The sequence below is a fragment of the Mchenga conophoros genome, linkage group LG7, assembly GCF_057382185.1.
Source record: "Mchenga conophoros isolate Kocher_MC1m ecotype Shallow Benthic linkage group LG7, M_conophoros_male_GT1.1, whole genome shotgun sequence".
NCBI lineage: Eukaryota > Metazoa > Chordata > Actinopteri > Cichliformes > Cichlidae > Mchenga > Mchenga conophoros.
Window position 1 is genome coordinate 31258145 of NC_140532.1, and position 16263 is coordinate 31274407.

The 16263-nt window shown below is 43.4% G+C and overlaps 2 protein-coding genes across 2 annotated transcripts; both read right to left on the reverse strand.

Annotated features, from left to right (window-relative positions):
- Positions 1–361: 361 nt before the first annotated feature.
- On the reverse strand, positions 362–2571 carry LOC146570448 (lysozyme C-like). The gene is made up of 4 exons (XM_085278883.1): positions 2337–2571; positions 1101–1259; positions 669–747; positions 362–573 (listed from the first exon to the last, which is right to left on the reverse strand). The coding sequence occupies exons 1-4, from the start codon at positions 2464–2466 to the stop codon at positions 507–509; spliced, it is 435 nt and encodes a 144-aa protein (XP_085135009.1). The 5' UTR covers positions 2467–2571; the 3' UTR covers positions 362–506.
- Positions 2572–12627: 10056 nt separating this feature from the next.
- LOC146570449 (lysozyme C-like) lies at positions 12628–15761 on the reverse strand. The gene is made up of 4 exons (XM_085278884.1): positions 15596–15761; positions 15123–15281; positions 12877–12955; positions 12628–12793 (listed from the first exon to the last, which is right to left on the reverse strand). Exons 1-4 carry the CDS (start codon positions 15720–15722, stop codon positions 12727–12729), a joined length of 432 nt encoding a protein of 143 aa, XP_085135010.1. The 5' UTR covers positions 15723–15761; the 3' UTR covers positions 12628–12726.
- Between the last annotated feature and the right edge of the window lie 502 nt (positions 15762–16263).

The window sequence follows — 16263 nt, forward strand, 5'->3', positions numbered from 1 at the left end:
AAAAAGAAAAGAATTGACATGTTACACTGCCCAGGATAAAGTCCAACCTGATTCAAAGGCGGGACCTTAAGTGCATAAACGAATACCCACAAACTAAATAAACTGAAGCACTGTTGTGAAGAAGAGAGGGCCAAAATTTCTCCACAACAATGCGAGAGACTGAGACTCAGATAGAGAATGATTAATGATTCAAGCTACTGAAGCTACTGTACTTAAGTTTTCATAAGGCTAATTTTCCAGTCTGTGTTACTAGCCTAGAATAAGACAACCTAATTGTAAAGAGTTAGGAGAACAATGAAATGTAAAAAACAAAACAAAACATAGTTCCAATCTTCTAATGGTAAGCCACACAAACTGAAAGTCAAGATTTAAACTGAATTTATTGGTTTTAGTAACTAAGTAGATTTTACTTCTTTAAAATCAAATATGGAAACAGTTTGAATGTTTTAGAAGATAATGGGGACATTTTATTATGCCGATGACACCCTCCTGTTTCTATGTGTTGATTAAAGACCGCATCCATCCAAATAGGGTGTGAGATCACGACCTTGACAGTGATTACGCCATCCATACCTGAAACCAGACACGCAGTTAATCCTTTCACAAATGACTGTCTATCCAGAAAAAGCAGGACCATCAGTTTTTAGAATCACATCATTCATTCTTACCAGGCTGCGATGCCTTGGGGGTCTGTAACAACACGTTTGGCGCAGTTGATTGCCACGGTGACATCATCACTTAAAAGGTCTGTGATTAAAAAAAGTAAATACATGATGGCAATTAAGATGTGGTGATTGAGGTAAAACAAGTACAACACAGGAGAAAAGGTATTAATCCATCCACTTTGACACACGTTTTATTGTATAAGCTTGGAAAACAGTGACGTACAAAGAAAAACTTAAATTTTATCTCTAGTGGGCTGGACCAGTATAACCTTTGCATAATAACTGATAGAAGATGTGATTTTCTCAGTAATAATGCTTTTTATGCAGATCTTTAGGTTCTTTGCTTGGATGAAGTTCTAACAACCCCTCATGCCATGAACCAATCCTAAACCTTGGTATCATTCAGATCACAACAAGACCTGGCTCATCACTGACCCTTGCAATTGATTTGGCATCCATTTCTGAAAGACATGATTTTGTCATTGCACCACCAGCGATTATTAATCTGAAAGATGCCAAAATCAGTGGATCCATCGTTGTTGTGGTGCGTCTTCATGGTGTCGTAGTCTGACTCCCATTTGGTCAGGCAAACCCCTGCAGACAAAACAGGAGACATGGACTCCTGAAATCTAAACGTCAGGTATTAAAACCAACACTTTCTCATTTATCCACTTTTCTCATCAGAATCACATTTTTATCATATTTGAAGACCAAACTAATAGTGTTCCACTGTGTTTTTTTCTAACTAGGTACACTTTCAGTGCAATGGCAGTTTTTTTGGGATTATTATCATGCTGAAAACTGAAGCCTTACCAATCAGAGTTCTTCCAGATGGTATTTAATGGCAGATTAAACTCAGTGGTGTTGGAGAGTTTGTCAACATGGATGGAATCATGAATGCAGAAAAGTACCATCAAACATGACAAAGCCTCTACCATGTTTTACGGATGCCCGTTCCAAACCCGCTCCATTTCCAGGGGCAGTTCAATCGTTCACGTCTAACCCAACGAATATACTTTTAAACTGTCACTGGTCTAACCTTGCTGCACAAGGAAATAGCTTCTGATTGGATCACTTCCAAGCTTGTCCCACACTTCTATGCAACTTAATTAGTTCTGCTTAATATCTCCAAGATTTAACATCTCCAAGATTTTTTTTAATCTCATTTTCATTCATTGACAAAAGTGTCAGTACATTTCATCACAGTTTTTGTCCTCCTTCGTTTGTTTATATTTAGTTATTGTTTTATTTATTTTTTTAGGAAAAAAGTTTGTTGAGGAAAACTGTGATGGAAATTAATGGTCAGCTACATTAACACTGATCCATAAGACTTGTTTTCACTTCTTTATGCCTGTCTAATTGGGTCATTTCTGGCATTTTTGTAAATTCGACCAAAGAAATGGGAACAAATGATGTGTTTTTGCAACAGACTGAACGTAACGTAAAGTAACAAGCTGTAACAAGTATGGTAAAAATGGCCTGTATTTGTATAGCCCTTTACTAGTCCCTAAGGACCCCAAAGCGCTTTACACATCCAGTCATCCACCCATTCACACACACATAGTGTGTGTATCATAACAAGCTGATCGTAAAGTGCCTAGCATGGGATTCACATGTGAAGTCATTTAGCTCTTGTGTGTGAGACCAGGCAATCTGACAGGTCATACTCACAGTCAGCCAGACTGACATCGCGGTAGCCGTCCATTCCACTATCCTTCAACTTGTGGGCCCATTCACAGCGCTGGAAGCGTTTAGCGTTCGCTACAGCCACCAAGAGCAAAAAGAATAGACTTTTCATCATGGTGTCTCTGCTGGTCTGAATTTGTCCAGAGCTGTTGCTGAGTTTTCTGAGTTGTAACTGTCTAGGTTCAGATAAGAGGACCTGAGCATGAGTCACGCAAAAGCAAATAGCAAGCAATGGTGGGTTCATGGTTACAAATTCCAGACAGACAAACAAAGCAGATCAATCAGAGTGAGACAAACTGATGTTTGAGGAAGTTTTTTTTTTTTTAAAGCAGTTCTAATTAATGGCAGAAACAAAGCATACAAAGCTTTATTATTGATTTTACACCACAGGACCATATGAATCATACCATGAATATAATATTGCACTAAAAAAAGACTAAAATATAAAATGCTTTTAAAATTGAACACAATAATGGATACAACTTGAAGTTGCCACATTTCAGTCCAAATGTAAGTCAAATTTTATTCTAATTTCCAGATATTTCTCAAAAAATAACAAGCATTTATGTAGTTACCCAGTTATAGCTCAAACAGTGAAAAATAATGTAAAGAATTAAAAAAGAAATCATTAAGTCATCATTGGTGTATGGAGGCCCGTTTAAGCCACTAGAAAAAAAGTATCCATAACTCAAAATTTCAACTTATTAACTCGAAATTTTGAGAAAAGTAACTCGAAATTTCGAGTTAGCTCTGCCAATCAGTAATCTATGTGAATGACATCATTTTCTTGTTAGGAAGGATATGGCGCAGAGGAACACTCACTGTAAACTGCATCGCAACAAATTGGAGATTTCGAGAGTACGTTTGCTGATAGTAACACCATGTGATTCAGCTAATAACACAAGGATTTCAGCATTGGTGAAGCCATGTTGAAATTATTCAGCAATTTGTACGTTCATGACTGGCTGTAATACCGGTAGCTTAGCTGTAGCATTTGTAGCTGAGGGCTTCAGCTCCGGGGTAACAAGGAAATGACGTCGTCATTCACGTAGATTACTGATTGGCAGCGCTAACTCGAAATTTCAAAATTCTTTTTTTTTTTTTTTAAGTGGTGGAAACAGGCTTTCATACTGGTGATAACCCAAAGTGTTTGGAGAAAAGGAAAATGAACTTTTTGAAAAAAAATTCAGTTGAAGGATTATTTTCTTGGAACTCTGACTCTAAAGACTTGGATAATTTAATACAACAAAAATTACATACACAGGGTGGTTAGCACTGTCACCTCATAACAAGAAGGTTCTTGTCAAGGATTGCTGTGTGGCAGGCAGGAGATTGGACCTAAAATGCAGGACTCACAACACACGGGAATAAACTCAAAATACAGCTTTATTTACTGACTCAAGGAAATGATACAAAACTAAACTAGACTGGGAAAATATAAATTAAACATCACAGAGCAGCACACAAGGGAACACACAGCATGAGGGAGAACACAACACTGACAAAGAGAAACACAGGGCTTAAATACACTGAGGGATAACAAGGGCAATGAGACACAAAAGGAGAGCACAGCTGGGAGTAATTAGGCAGGATGAGACAAAGGAAGCAAACTAGAAACACTGACATGAGACACAGACCTTCAAAGTAAAACAGGAAACACAGACTGAACACTAGACATGTAAACTTAACAGAGACTCGGGAGACAGAATATAGAGACCTGAAATGTGGGACAGAAAGACACAGAGTTAACACCGAGAAACCAAATAACAAAACCTAAGAACTAGAACTCAGGAAGTACTACAGAACTAGGGAGCTAGAAATACTAGGACAGAAACCAAAACACAAACAGTCATAAACCATGATAAAATCAAATGTAAAAGTACAAAACTCAAAACACTAGGTCACCGACCCATGACCGAGACAGTTCTAGGTTCAGATCCACTCTGTGGCTATTCTTTGTGCAGTTTGCATACTCTCTCTGTGTCTGTGTGGCTTCTCTCTTACCCACAGAGGTGAATGGTCTCTCTGTATTGGCACTGCAACAGATTGGAGAACTGTCCAAGGTGTACTCTGCCCTTTGGGAGGTGGGATAGACCCCAGCCCCACTGTCACCCTGAACTGGATAAATGTCAAAGATGGAGGGATGAAAAATGACATATTTTAATTGATGATGAATTAATGATGACATCGAGGGTTATATTTTAGAAACGATAAATAACACAAACTGAAAATCAAGATTTTAATTCAGTTTATTAGTTTGAGTATCTCAGTGTGTTTCACTCCAGTTAGCTCAAAAACACAGAAACTGTCACGGTCCTGGGTCTCCTGACCCAGCGTTTTTAGTTCTTTGTGATTTTCGTATTATTGTACTTGTGTGTGATTTATTCTATGGCTTCTAGTTTTGATCCCTTGCCCTTCATGTCTCCCTGTGTGCCCCTCTGTGTATCTGTGAGCCCTCGTCTCTCCTTATGTTTTATTCCATGTCTCCCCTGCCTGTTACGTTGGTGTTCTACTCGTGCTCTCTCTCCTCCTGTACTTCCTGTTTCACCTCTCCCGTCAGTGTTCAGTTCACCCCGCCCTGTCTCGTTATGATTATCAGTGTCACCTGTGTTCCCCGTGTGTTCCCACTTCCCTCGTTAACCCTCTGTGTATTTCTGTCTGCGTCTCCCTCTGTTCAGTGTGACGTCGTCCCTCATGCCGTGTGTGGATCTCCCTGTGTCTCTCTGTGAGTTCTTAGTTTGTGGTTTCCCAGTTTAGTTTAGTTTGTATATTTGTTCTGCCAGCGAATAAAGCTGAGTTTTGAGTTCATTCCCTCGTGCCTGTGAGTCCTGCATTTTGGGTCCTACTCCTGCCTGCCGCACGGCGATTCATGACAGTACGACGTCACCAGATATGGACCCAGCAGCACTCAACCCACCAGAAGAACTGCGTCTGGACATAATCTACTCCGTGGAAAGACTCCTGCATCTGTGGCTCGAACATGAGGGGAAGGAATTTCGCCGTGCTGTGGAAACCAGACTACAGCGCTTGTTCTCTGGGCTTCCCTGGCTACTCAGTGCGCTCCACCCACTCGAACAGGATTTAATCCGCAACGAGCTCCACCTTCATCCCCCAGCTGCTACTACCCACCTGCCTGAAGGGCCGGATGTGGAGCCGCTCGGCCCGTCAGAGCCATCATCAAAAAAGAAACGGCATTCACGCCGCCGACGCGCCACCCCACAGCCGGACATTCGGCCTTCTAATTCACCTTCTGTGCTGTCAGAAGCTCCGTCGGCTCCCTCGCTGCTACTTCCAGCTCAGTTAGCTCCCTCGCCGCCACCCGTAGCTCAGTTAGCTCCCTCGCCGCCACCCGCAGCTCAGTTAGCTCCCTCGCCGCCACCCGCAGCTCAGTTAGCTCCCTCGCCGCCACCCGCAGCTCAGTTAGCTCCCTCGCCGCCACCCTCAGTTCAGTCTCCTGTGTCCCCGCTAGCTCAGCCATTAACTCCACCACAAGCTCCATTTTCACCTCTACCATCGCTTCAGTCATCAGTTCGGTCTGCCACTCAGTCGCCCTTAGCTCCATCATCCACACTACCACCTGTTTCTCTTCCACCACAACCATCACTGCGGTCTCTAGCGCAGTCACCTGCAGCTCTGCTTTCCCCAGTGCAGTCTCCAGTGTCCCCAGTGCAGTCTCCAGTGTCCCCAGTGCAGTCTCCAGTGTCCCCAGTGCAGTCTCCTTTAGCACAGTCACCCACTCAACCACCAGCACCACAACCGTCACTACCTCTAGTTCATTCCCCTGTGAAGTCATTAACTCCACCACCTACTCCACTCTCACCACCACCGTTACTACAGACATCAGTTCAGTCCCCTGTGCAGTCATTTACTTCTCCACCGTTAGCAGCTCAGGTCCCCGTGTGTCCAGCAGCTCAGGTCCCCGTGTGTCCAGCAGCTCAGGTCCCCGTGTGTCCAGCAGCTCAGGTCCCCGTGTGTCCAGCAGCTCAGGTCCCCGTGTCTCCAGCAGCTCAGCTCCCGCTCTCACCCGTGTCTCCAGTAACTCAGTTAGCTGCCCAGCAGCCACTCTCCGCTCAGTCTCCTGTGTCGCCAGTTTTGCTCATTCACTCCATGCAGAGAGGTAACTGGATTTCTACTCAGGGTACTTTCCATGGTTTAGCCGCCGTTGGCACAGTTTGCCACTCCAGGGCTTCCCCAGAGGCTAGGTCTCAGTCACCAGCTGATTCTGGACCCCTGAAGTTTAAGCAGCCCCCTAAGAACTGCACCATGTTCGCATTGCCTGGGCAGAGTCAGTGCTCAGTGCAGCGCCAGTTGTCCTCATGTCGGCCGAAGGACTTCATGCCTGTTGGCGTTGTTTTGGTCTCCGCTGGAGGGTCCGAGGGGCCCGTTCAGCCTCCTGTCTCCGCTGGAGGGTCCGAGGGGCCCGTTCAGCCTCCTGTCTCCGCTGGAGGGTCCGAGGGGCCCGTCCAGCCGCCATCTGCAACCTCGCCTGGCCCGGCCTCAGCCTCTGCGACCTCGCCTGGCCCGGCCTCAGCCTCTGCGACCTCGCCTGGCCCGGCCTCAGCCTCTGTGACCTCGCCTGGCCCGGCCTCAGCCTCTGCGACCTCGCCTGCTGCAGCCTCCTCAGAGCCTTCGTCTGCTGCAGCCTCCTCAGCCTTGACTGGTCCTGTGCCCACCGGGCCTCGGCCAGTACGCCTGACGCTGGAGAGCCGCCGCCGCTGCCTTCCGCGCGGCCGGCCCCCTGAACTGCACCGTCATCGCCTGAGTGGCCGCCGTCGCCTTCCGCACGGCCGGCCCCCGGACCCTCTTCTCCTGGGTGGCCACCGTCGCCTTCCGCACGGTCGGCCCCCGGACCAGCGCTGTCATCGTCGCCGCCGCCTCCCGCGCGGTCGGCCTCCTGAACTGCTCCGTCGTCTCCTTCACCGCCGCCGTTGCCTTGCGCACGGCCGGCCTCCTGAACTGTTTCCACGTCTCCGCCGTTGCCTTGCGCACGGCCGGCCTCCTGAACTGCTCTGTGTTTGAGTTATTTTCTTGGGCTCCGGTGTTTGCTGTGCTCTTTTGTTTTCTGTTCCGAGCCCTCCGTCCTGGGCCCCCGCCGCCCGCCCTGGGTTGTTTTCTGTTTGGTTTTGTTTTTCTGTGTTTGGGCTGTCTGGAGCCAGCCCTTGAGGGGGGGGTACTGTCACGGTCCTGGGTCTCCTGACCCAGCGTTTTTAGTTCTTTGTGATTTTCGTATTATTGTACTTGTGTGTGATTTATTCTATGGCTTCTAGTTTTGATCCCTTGCCCTTCATGTCTCCCTGTGTGCCCCTCTGTGTATCTGTGAGCCCTCGTCTCTCCTTATGTTTTATTCCATGTCTCCCCTGCCTGTTACGTTGGTGTTCTACTCGTGCTCTCTCTCCTCCTGTACTTCCTGTTTCACCTCTCCCGTCAGTGTTCAGTTCACCCCGCCCTGTCTCGTTATGATTATCAGTGTCACCTGTGTTCCCCGTGTGTTCCCACTTCCCTCGTTAACCCTCTGTGTATTTCTGTCTGCGTCTCCCTCTGTTCAGTGTGACGTCGTCCCTCATGCCGTGTGTGGATCTCCCTGTGTCTCTCTGTGAGTTCTTAGTTTGTGGTTTCCCAGTTTAGTTTAGTTTGTATATTTGTTCTGCCAGCGAATAAAGCTGAGTTTTGAGTTCATTCCCTCGTGCCTGTGAGTCCTGCATTTTGGGTCCTACTCCTGCCTGCCGCACGGCGATTCATGACAGAAACAGCCCAAATGCTTCAGAGGAAGACAGGGGCATTTTATTATGTTGATGACACCCTCCTGTTTCTATGTGCTGGTTAAAGACCACATCCAGCCAAATACTTTGTGAGATCATGACCCTCAAAGTTATCACGTCATCCAACCTGGAACCAGACACAAGGATCATCAGTCTGGTGAAGCAGCACCATCACATCACATCAGATGATCATATGATCCATTCTTACCAGGCTCTGATGCCTAGAGGATCCCTAACAACTTGCTTGGCACAGTTTATTGCCATGTTGACATCTCTCAAAAGCACTTTGTCCAAACAAAGAAAAAAATGAAGGGAATTATGGCGGGGGCATGGTCTGTGGCCTGCTGCAGAGGAAGGGTGACGCAGTGCGTTGAGTTGTGTTTGATGTTGACAGTGAGGAGCAGAGACACAGAAGGGAGCAACGAGCCACCAGGGTAGTGTCTGTGTCCCAGGCTGAACAAGCAAAACCTCAGTGTGTTTGTGTGGGGCAAATAAAAGGGCTGCTGCCCAAATCGAACATCATGTGTGGTCGATGCTTTGGGGAAGAGTTAAGTGTGACAGGAATTTCAAAAGTACAGATGAGAGAACAACAAGTATAAAAATAAGGGAAGATGCTGTAAATCAGGGGTGCCCAATCCCGGTCCTCGAGAGCTACCGTCCTGCAGCTTTTAGATGCATCCTTGTTCCCACACACCTGAATCAAATGAATGGCTTGTTATCAGGCCTTTGCCAAACATGATGGCATGCTGAAGAGATCAAACCATTTGATTCAGCTGTGTTGGAGTAGGGATGCATCTAAAAGCTGCAGGATAGTAGCTCTCGAGGACCGGGATTGGGCAGCCCTGCTGTAAATGAATCCATATAAACTGCTAATGGTGAGCTGAACTTAATTTGATAACTGTCCATTTACAGGTTGAGCTATATTCCTACCCTTACCTGGACACTGGGGAAATAACAGAGGTCAACATCTGCATTTTTATGCAGAAACCAAGATATTTGAGATAAGATAAAATGAATCAAGAACACTAACACACATATTTATGTCCCCAGTACAGGACATGAAGTTTTGGTAAACAGTAGTCATTCAGTAATTAATAATTAGAATGAAGTTACATAGCTTAAGCTAGTACAACAGGAAACATGAGCTCAGTTAACTGTGGTGATAACCCTCTGTTCTCTCTGTTATGAGAAGTCTTGGCAATCAGAGGGAAACTAATAATGATCACATGACCTGCATTTTTTATTATCAAAAAATCCCAACTCTAACTCCAGTTACATATTTCTCCAAAAACATAGGGTTAGAAATGGTGTCATCACTGTTGCCGCACAGCAAGAAGGTCCTGAGTTCAATTTCCAGGCCGGGGTCTTTCTGTGTGGGTTCCCTCCGGGTACTCCGGCTTCCTCCCACTGTCCAAAGACATGCAGTTTGTGGGGATAGGTTAATCGATTAATCCAAATTGCCCATAGGTGTGAATGCGGGAGTGAATGTGAGCGCGAATGGTTGTCTGTCTCTGTGTGTTAGCCCTACGACAGACTGGCGACCTGTCCAGGGTGTACCCCGCCTCTCGCCCTATGACAGCTGGTATAGGCTCCAGCACCCCCCGCGAACCTGAAAAGGATAAGCAGAAGTGAATGAATGAATGGATAGATAGAATTGGTGTCATTACCAGTGATGGCTTCACAGAGTTCACAGGGTTAACACTGCTCAACTAGCCAAGATTAGACGGCTAAGACACTCTGTATGGCAGAAAAATGAAATTAATTTTACTTCATCGGCCAGATAAATCCTATTGTATTCCCCAGTGGATTGGATCAGTATAAGTTAAGACCTATCAGTAAAAATGCTTTTAATACTGATTACACTTCAGGCTTTATTTTTGGGTGAAATTTTAACAACCTCTGTTAATGACACAATCCTGTCTTAACCAGGTCATCGGCAAAACTTTCAGGATGAAAAATTTCACCTCGTCCTCATTTTAGGTTTGACAGCGTTTTAGTAGGTAAAGGTGAATGAATTGAGCTGTGGTTTGGGGAAGGCCTCGAAGGGGACTGGCAACAGCTCCCTGGCAGATCCCCGTGTACTAAATAGGAGTGAAGAAGTTAAAGAATTGAGAACAAGGAGGGAGGGAGGGCGGGGCACGTAAAGAGAATGAACAGCTTGCAGAAGTGGGGGAACCTATATAGATGACAACCGGAAGGAGCATGTTTGGAGGCGTGGTGTCATGGTCCTGGGTCTGTGACCCAGTGTTTTTGGTTGTGTACTTTTACTTTTAATAGTTTTATGTATTATGACTGTTGTTTTGGGTTTCCCAGGGTTTAGTTGTGTTCCCTCTGTTTGGTGTCATCCCTGCTTGTGTATCCCCTTTAGTGTAGTAAGGTCTCTGTGTTTAGTCTGCGTCTCTGAGTCTGTGTCATTATGTGCATGCGTTTCCTGTTTTACTTTGAAGGTCTGTGTCTGATGTCAGTGCGTTCTGTTTACGTTTCCCCTGCCTCGTCAGCTGTGATGTCTCCCAGGTGTGTTTCCCTCCTGTTTCCCATCCCCTGATTGCTCGTGTGTGTATTTATAGTGTGTGTTCCCTTGTCCTCGGTGCTGGTTTGTCTGCATCTTTGTCCGTCATCCTGTGTAGTTCCCTGCGCCTCCCTGCATCTCTATTTCTGGTTAGTTTTTCCCAGTTTAGGTTTTCTTAGTTTCATGTTCACCCTCGTCATTTCTGTTTGTATCTACATTTGTTTAATAAACTCACTTGCACCAGAGCTGCCGCTTCTTGGGTCCTAAATAATTCACACACGGCTTGCCCTGGCAACCCGTGACACGTGGTCCTGCTCCTGAAATTCCGATACATAATCTCCAATTGTTCTATCAACAAGGTCTAGAAGCCTGAAATCCTTCTTTGCAATTTACACATGCAGCCAAGTCTAGCTTGGCTGTATGTGTAAATGAGCTTGCCAGCTCCTTTAGATTGCCAGGTTAGACCATCTATCAGGCTGTGGCTGTCAGACCATAGTTTTGACACCCCTATTCACAGGAATTACCCACCAATCAGTGCCCAGCATCATTAATGCAATTATCCATCCTGCTGTCACTCACAAGTATGTCACCATATTTATCCATATATAAGCAGCATACTGCAGGTAAAAGTGGCAGATGTTGTACTAAAACATACAATTATAAATTAAAAGTAAATTCTCTTGTACATAGGTTACATTCTGTTTGGGTCTCCAAAACCTGCTGAGAGCATCACAGTTAGGGAGAAAAGGGTCAAAACTACCAGTATATAAGAAGTTGCTCTGAATAGAGAATCATAGAGTATAACAGCTTTAGCCCTTTGAGATCTTAGTCGTCATTGGTATCGACACCAACACTACTGTGTGCTTTAACTTCCTAAGACCCGAACTCTTCCACGGCATACATTTTTAATTTCTCTTTGATATTTGGGCATATTGGGGCATATGAATGTAAAAACAAAGAATTACCAGATCTTTTTTTTACCTTATTTTTGTTTTTAAGAAAAATAAGAGCCACATGTGAGGATATTCGTTTAAAATTTCAATAGAACTGTAGTAGTATAATGTCCTCGTAAAAGGATATCAGGCCCTTGTAGAGCAAAATTGAGTATTTTGGTCTAAATAACCCAAAATGTGATGTCCACATATGTGGACGCCAGGTCCTAGGAGGTTAAATATTAGAATATTATTACATTTGTCAAGCTCTCCCATGCCTGGAAGTCAGAGAACAAAGAAAGTAACAGACACCCATCAAACCTCTTCACTTGTTAGTGTCATGAACAGGTCTCCAGTTGTAGCTAAAACATGGACAGAAATCAATGAGTCATCACTGGTGATAATCCTACCCACCTGAGAAAGCAGAATTGTAATATCTAAATCATTTTTATTTATTCCAGTAATAATAATAATAATAATACTAATTATGTTATTTTCTTTTTCTCTGATTTTCGGACTTGGAAGAACAATCTAATACAATATTATTGTCATGGTACTGGGTCTGCGGCCCAGTGTTGTGTGTATTTTAGTTTTATTTTATTGATGATTGTATTTTTCTCCATGTTTCCTGTTTTATTTTGAAGGAATCTTGTGTTCTTTGTTCATTGTATTTAGTTTCACTTCCCCTGTCCTGTCATTAGGTTCATGTCAGCCAGCTGTTTCCCCATGTGTTCCCACTTCCCCTGATCACCTCCTGTGTGGATTTATGTCCTCTGTTTTCTGTATGTCATTGTCAGGTCGTCTGTTATCCCCACTATAGTCTGTCATAGTGTTTTGATAGTGTGTCATAGTTTTCATGCTTAATCAACTGCCACCAGCCGAATAAAGGCTCGCTTTTTGTTTCACCTGCAACTTCTCTCTCAGTGTCTGCTCTTCGGTCCGTTCAGCAAAACACACCGGCGTATCCCGCCGTGATTATTATATATTTCAATTGAATGCTTTAGGGTTGGGGTCATGACTGATGATAACTTTCAGGGTTAAATCCTAAAAAAGGTAGATGAAAAGAATGAAAGCTGTGATTTTAATTCAGTTTATTAATTTGAAAAATTACTGAAACAGAAGAAGACGGGGACATCTTATTATGTGAACGAGACCCTCCTGTTGCCGTGGGCTGACTAAACACCACATCCACTCACATAGGAGCTGAGGTCACGACCCTCACAGTTATATTGCCAGCCATACCTGAAACCAGACAAAAGTATGATTAACCAAGTAAGAGGTCAGTCAGTCAGAAACTTTTTGCCAGTTATGTGATTCGTTCTTACCAGGCACTGATGCCTTGAGGATCCCGCACGACACGTTTGGCACAGGTGATTGCTGCATTGACATTATCGCTCAAAAACGCTGTGACCAAAAATGGGGAAAAAAGGACAGCAACGTAAAAATCAAAAGTGTAAAACATCAAAATTGTAGCTGGCATTGCTGAAACTGAGAAAAAAGTGAGTCAAATGACAATATTAAAATTTAGTCAACTTAGGACATAATGAGACAGGATTTTAGGTGGTTTGAAGCAGTTTCTTGCAGTATTGTGAATGCTGCACTGGTCTGCCATTAAGGAGAGTACCCCAAACTTAGAAATGTCCATGTACAGTTTCATTTACATTCTCAACCTAAATAACTAATAATCTGTGTCAAGAATTTAAGAATTAACCAATGTTGAACTAGCTTGAATGCAAAACTGTTCTGAAAAGTGTACACTCTTCTCATTTTAATTTAATTGCGATGTTATTGTTCTTGTAAAAGCAATGTTGAAGAAATCAGGGCAAAAGCCTGTAGCCCTCAGCTGTTCCAACAGCAGTAGTAAACTTCAAATCTAAAATAAAAATTAACACAAAGCAAAAGTGGTCTTAAGACCAGTATTCGCAGACCAATAGAGTATTAACGTAAACATTTTTTATCTCCTGTGCAGCAGTTTATAACCACCTGTATCTGCTGCTATAAGGATAGAGGCAGATACAAGTGACAGAAAGGACCAATCATGGACAGTACCAATGTTGCACTTAACATGCTGCTTTTTACTAAGAGTAATTTCCCATGCACAGAGGTAAGTATTTGAGAAGTAAGAGCGTTTTTTTGGAGGGATAGAGGGTATACAAAAGTGTCTACTTCTGTAGCCAGCATACACAGAGCATCCCATTGGAGTTTTGGTTCTGTTTGGGTCTTGACTGCCTCCTGATCTTTAAAGCATCACATTTAAGGAGAATATGTTTAAAACTACCAGATACGCAACTTATAAACTGAGGTCTATGTAGGGGTGGGTTTATTTTAGTTCGAATAATGCAATATTGATTCATTAAATCCTGAATCGATTTTTAAATATAAATGTATTTTTCCAGAAATGTCAGAATCTTAGGTTGAAGCTCAGCAAACTGTTTCAACAGCTGCCAAACGGCTAAAACAGGCAATGAGAACAGGTAAAATGATTGCGCACAAAGATGTAAGCACAAAGTGTGGATCGTTCACCCGATGGCACGTACGCAGACACCCCATTGGGTGCTGAAAGCTGACATCTCACAGATTCTGCAGCTTCAGGTTTCGTCACTCTCTGACCAAAATTCACTGAACCAACAGCAAAAGAAGATCAAAACTACGCTTCATGTTTGAAAAACATTGTCATTAATCCCCTCTTACTTTGGCTGTTTTGCTTCCACCATGATAAAAATCTCTCTCTCTCAGTGTACTCAGAAACCATTTACCATCAAAAAGCTCTACTTTCTGCATGAGTCGCTTATTACAAACCGGTATGATGTTCAATATAGAATAAATTTAAACTTTTACAAACTATGTCAAATTGCAAAATGCTTAGCTGTGTCTCTAATAAAACCTCTGTAACTTTGTTCTGCTTCATTTCGGCATCATCAGGTAATGTTCATATGTTTATTCATGGTTTTCTTTAGTTTTTGATCAGTTGCAGAATATTTTTAAGGTTTATCTGCTATAAGAAGCCAGGCCAGGAAAATCTTCTTCATGTTTTTCTGTGTTTTATGCTCAGATATCATCTGGTGTGATGCTTACACCTCTAATGAAGTCTAACAAGTGTCAGCTTTGTTTTTATACATAGATATACAATATGGATATGTACTGATAAATGATCATAATTATAATATTTCTGACTGAGTCAAAACTGAATCGAATTGGGGATTGAATCGAATCAGGACCTTGCGAATTGGAATTTAATCAGTTATAGAAATCAGTGATGACCAGCCCTAGGTCTAAGTCATCATTGATGGGGTCCCCAACCCTAAACCCTTTCAACTTTAACTCATGCAGACAAGCAGAAAATGTAATATTTGTTTTATTAAATTTCCCAAGTTCTCCTAATCCTTGGCAGTCAGGAAACACCCATCAGAAACTATTCTGATTCCCCCCAAAATAATTTATTTAGCTTTTCTTTAAAGTATAAGGTAAGTGTTAGGACCTATGATGACTAACACCTCACAAGGTTAAAGATTGCCATCACTCAGACAGCAAGAGGACCTGAGCTAAAAACCTATTGAGGCTCATGACTGACCACTGCAGTTCATGTTGCATCCGTTATGCGAGTTGATGATGTAGTCATTGCACCACCAGTAGCTGTTAATTTGAAAGATGCCAAAGTCGGTGGATCCGTCATTGTTGGTGTTTTTGGCCATGGTGTTATAGTTTGACTCCCATCGGGTGAGGCAAACCCCTGCAGACAGAAAAAAAGAGCTGGAGGTATAGACAACTTGAAAGCTAAGTGTCAGGTAAACTAAAATTGACCTGTTTTTCATATATCAATGCTTGGTCAGAATCACATTCTTGACAGATTTTAAAAACTAAGGTTACACAAATTGGAAGATAGATCGGTAAGTTGGACTCTCTGCGCACCAATATTATTAAAAAGCAAGTAGGTGAAAATTCCACATATGGGTAACCATGACCTTACCCTTAACATGGCATTGGTAACAATGTACAAGTTAAGAATGATCTTGCATTTTCCTAAGCTGACATGCTGGTACTCACAGTCGGCAAGGCTGATTCCATAGTAGCCGTCCATGCCATTAGCCTTGAGCGTGCGGGCCCATTCACAGCGCTCGAAGATTTTGGCGTTGGCCACAGCCAAGAAGAGCAAAACCAACAGACTCCTCATGATGGTATTTTTCCTTGTCCGAATGTGTCCACAACTGCTGCTGCTTCCCTTTTTATAGCCAAAAATGCTTAGTTGCAAATGGTGTTGATTTCCAGGCTCAGATAAGAGGTCCCCAAAGGACAGCATAAGGGAAGGGTTGCATCAAAGTAGAAAAGCAAGCAATGGTGGGTATATGGTTAAAAAATAGAGCTTGACAAACAAAGCATATCGATCCAGCTGAGAAGGATCCCAAAGCTCTGAAAAGTGTATTTAAAAAAAGGTCTAACTAGATAAGAGCACCCAAATACCCACAAGGGAACGGTTAGGTGAAAGTGGAAAAGCAAGCAATGGTGGATTTATTCTTAAAAAATACAGCTGGACAAACAAAGCATATTGGTCAAGTTGAGATAGATTCCAGAGTTGTGGAACGATTTTCCGTTTGTTTTTGCAACACATGAGACCACATTTTCCTCAAACAAACATCATGTTTGATTCAATAAGCCTAAAGTAGCCTTAAACATTCAACCAGTGATTTTAAATTCATCTATCAGCTCCTTAAAAT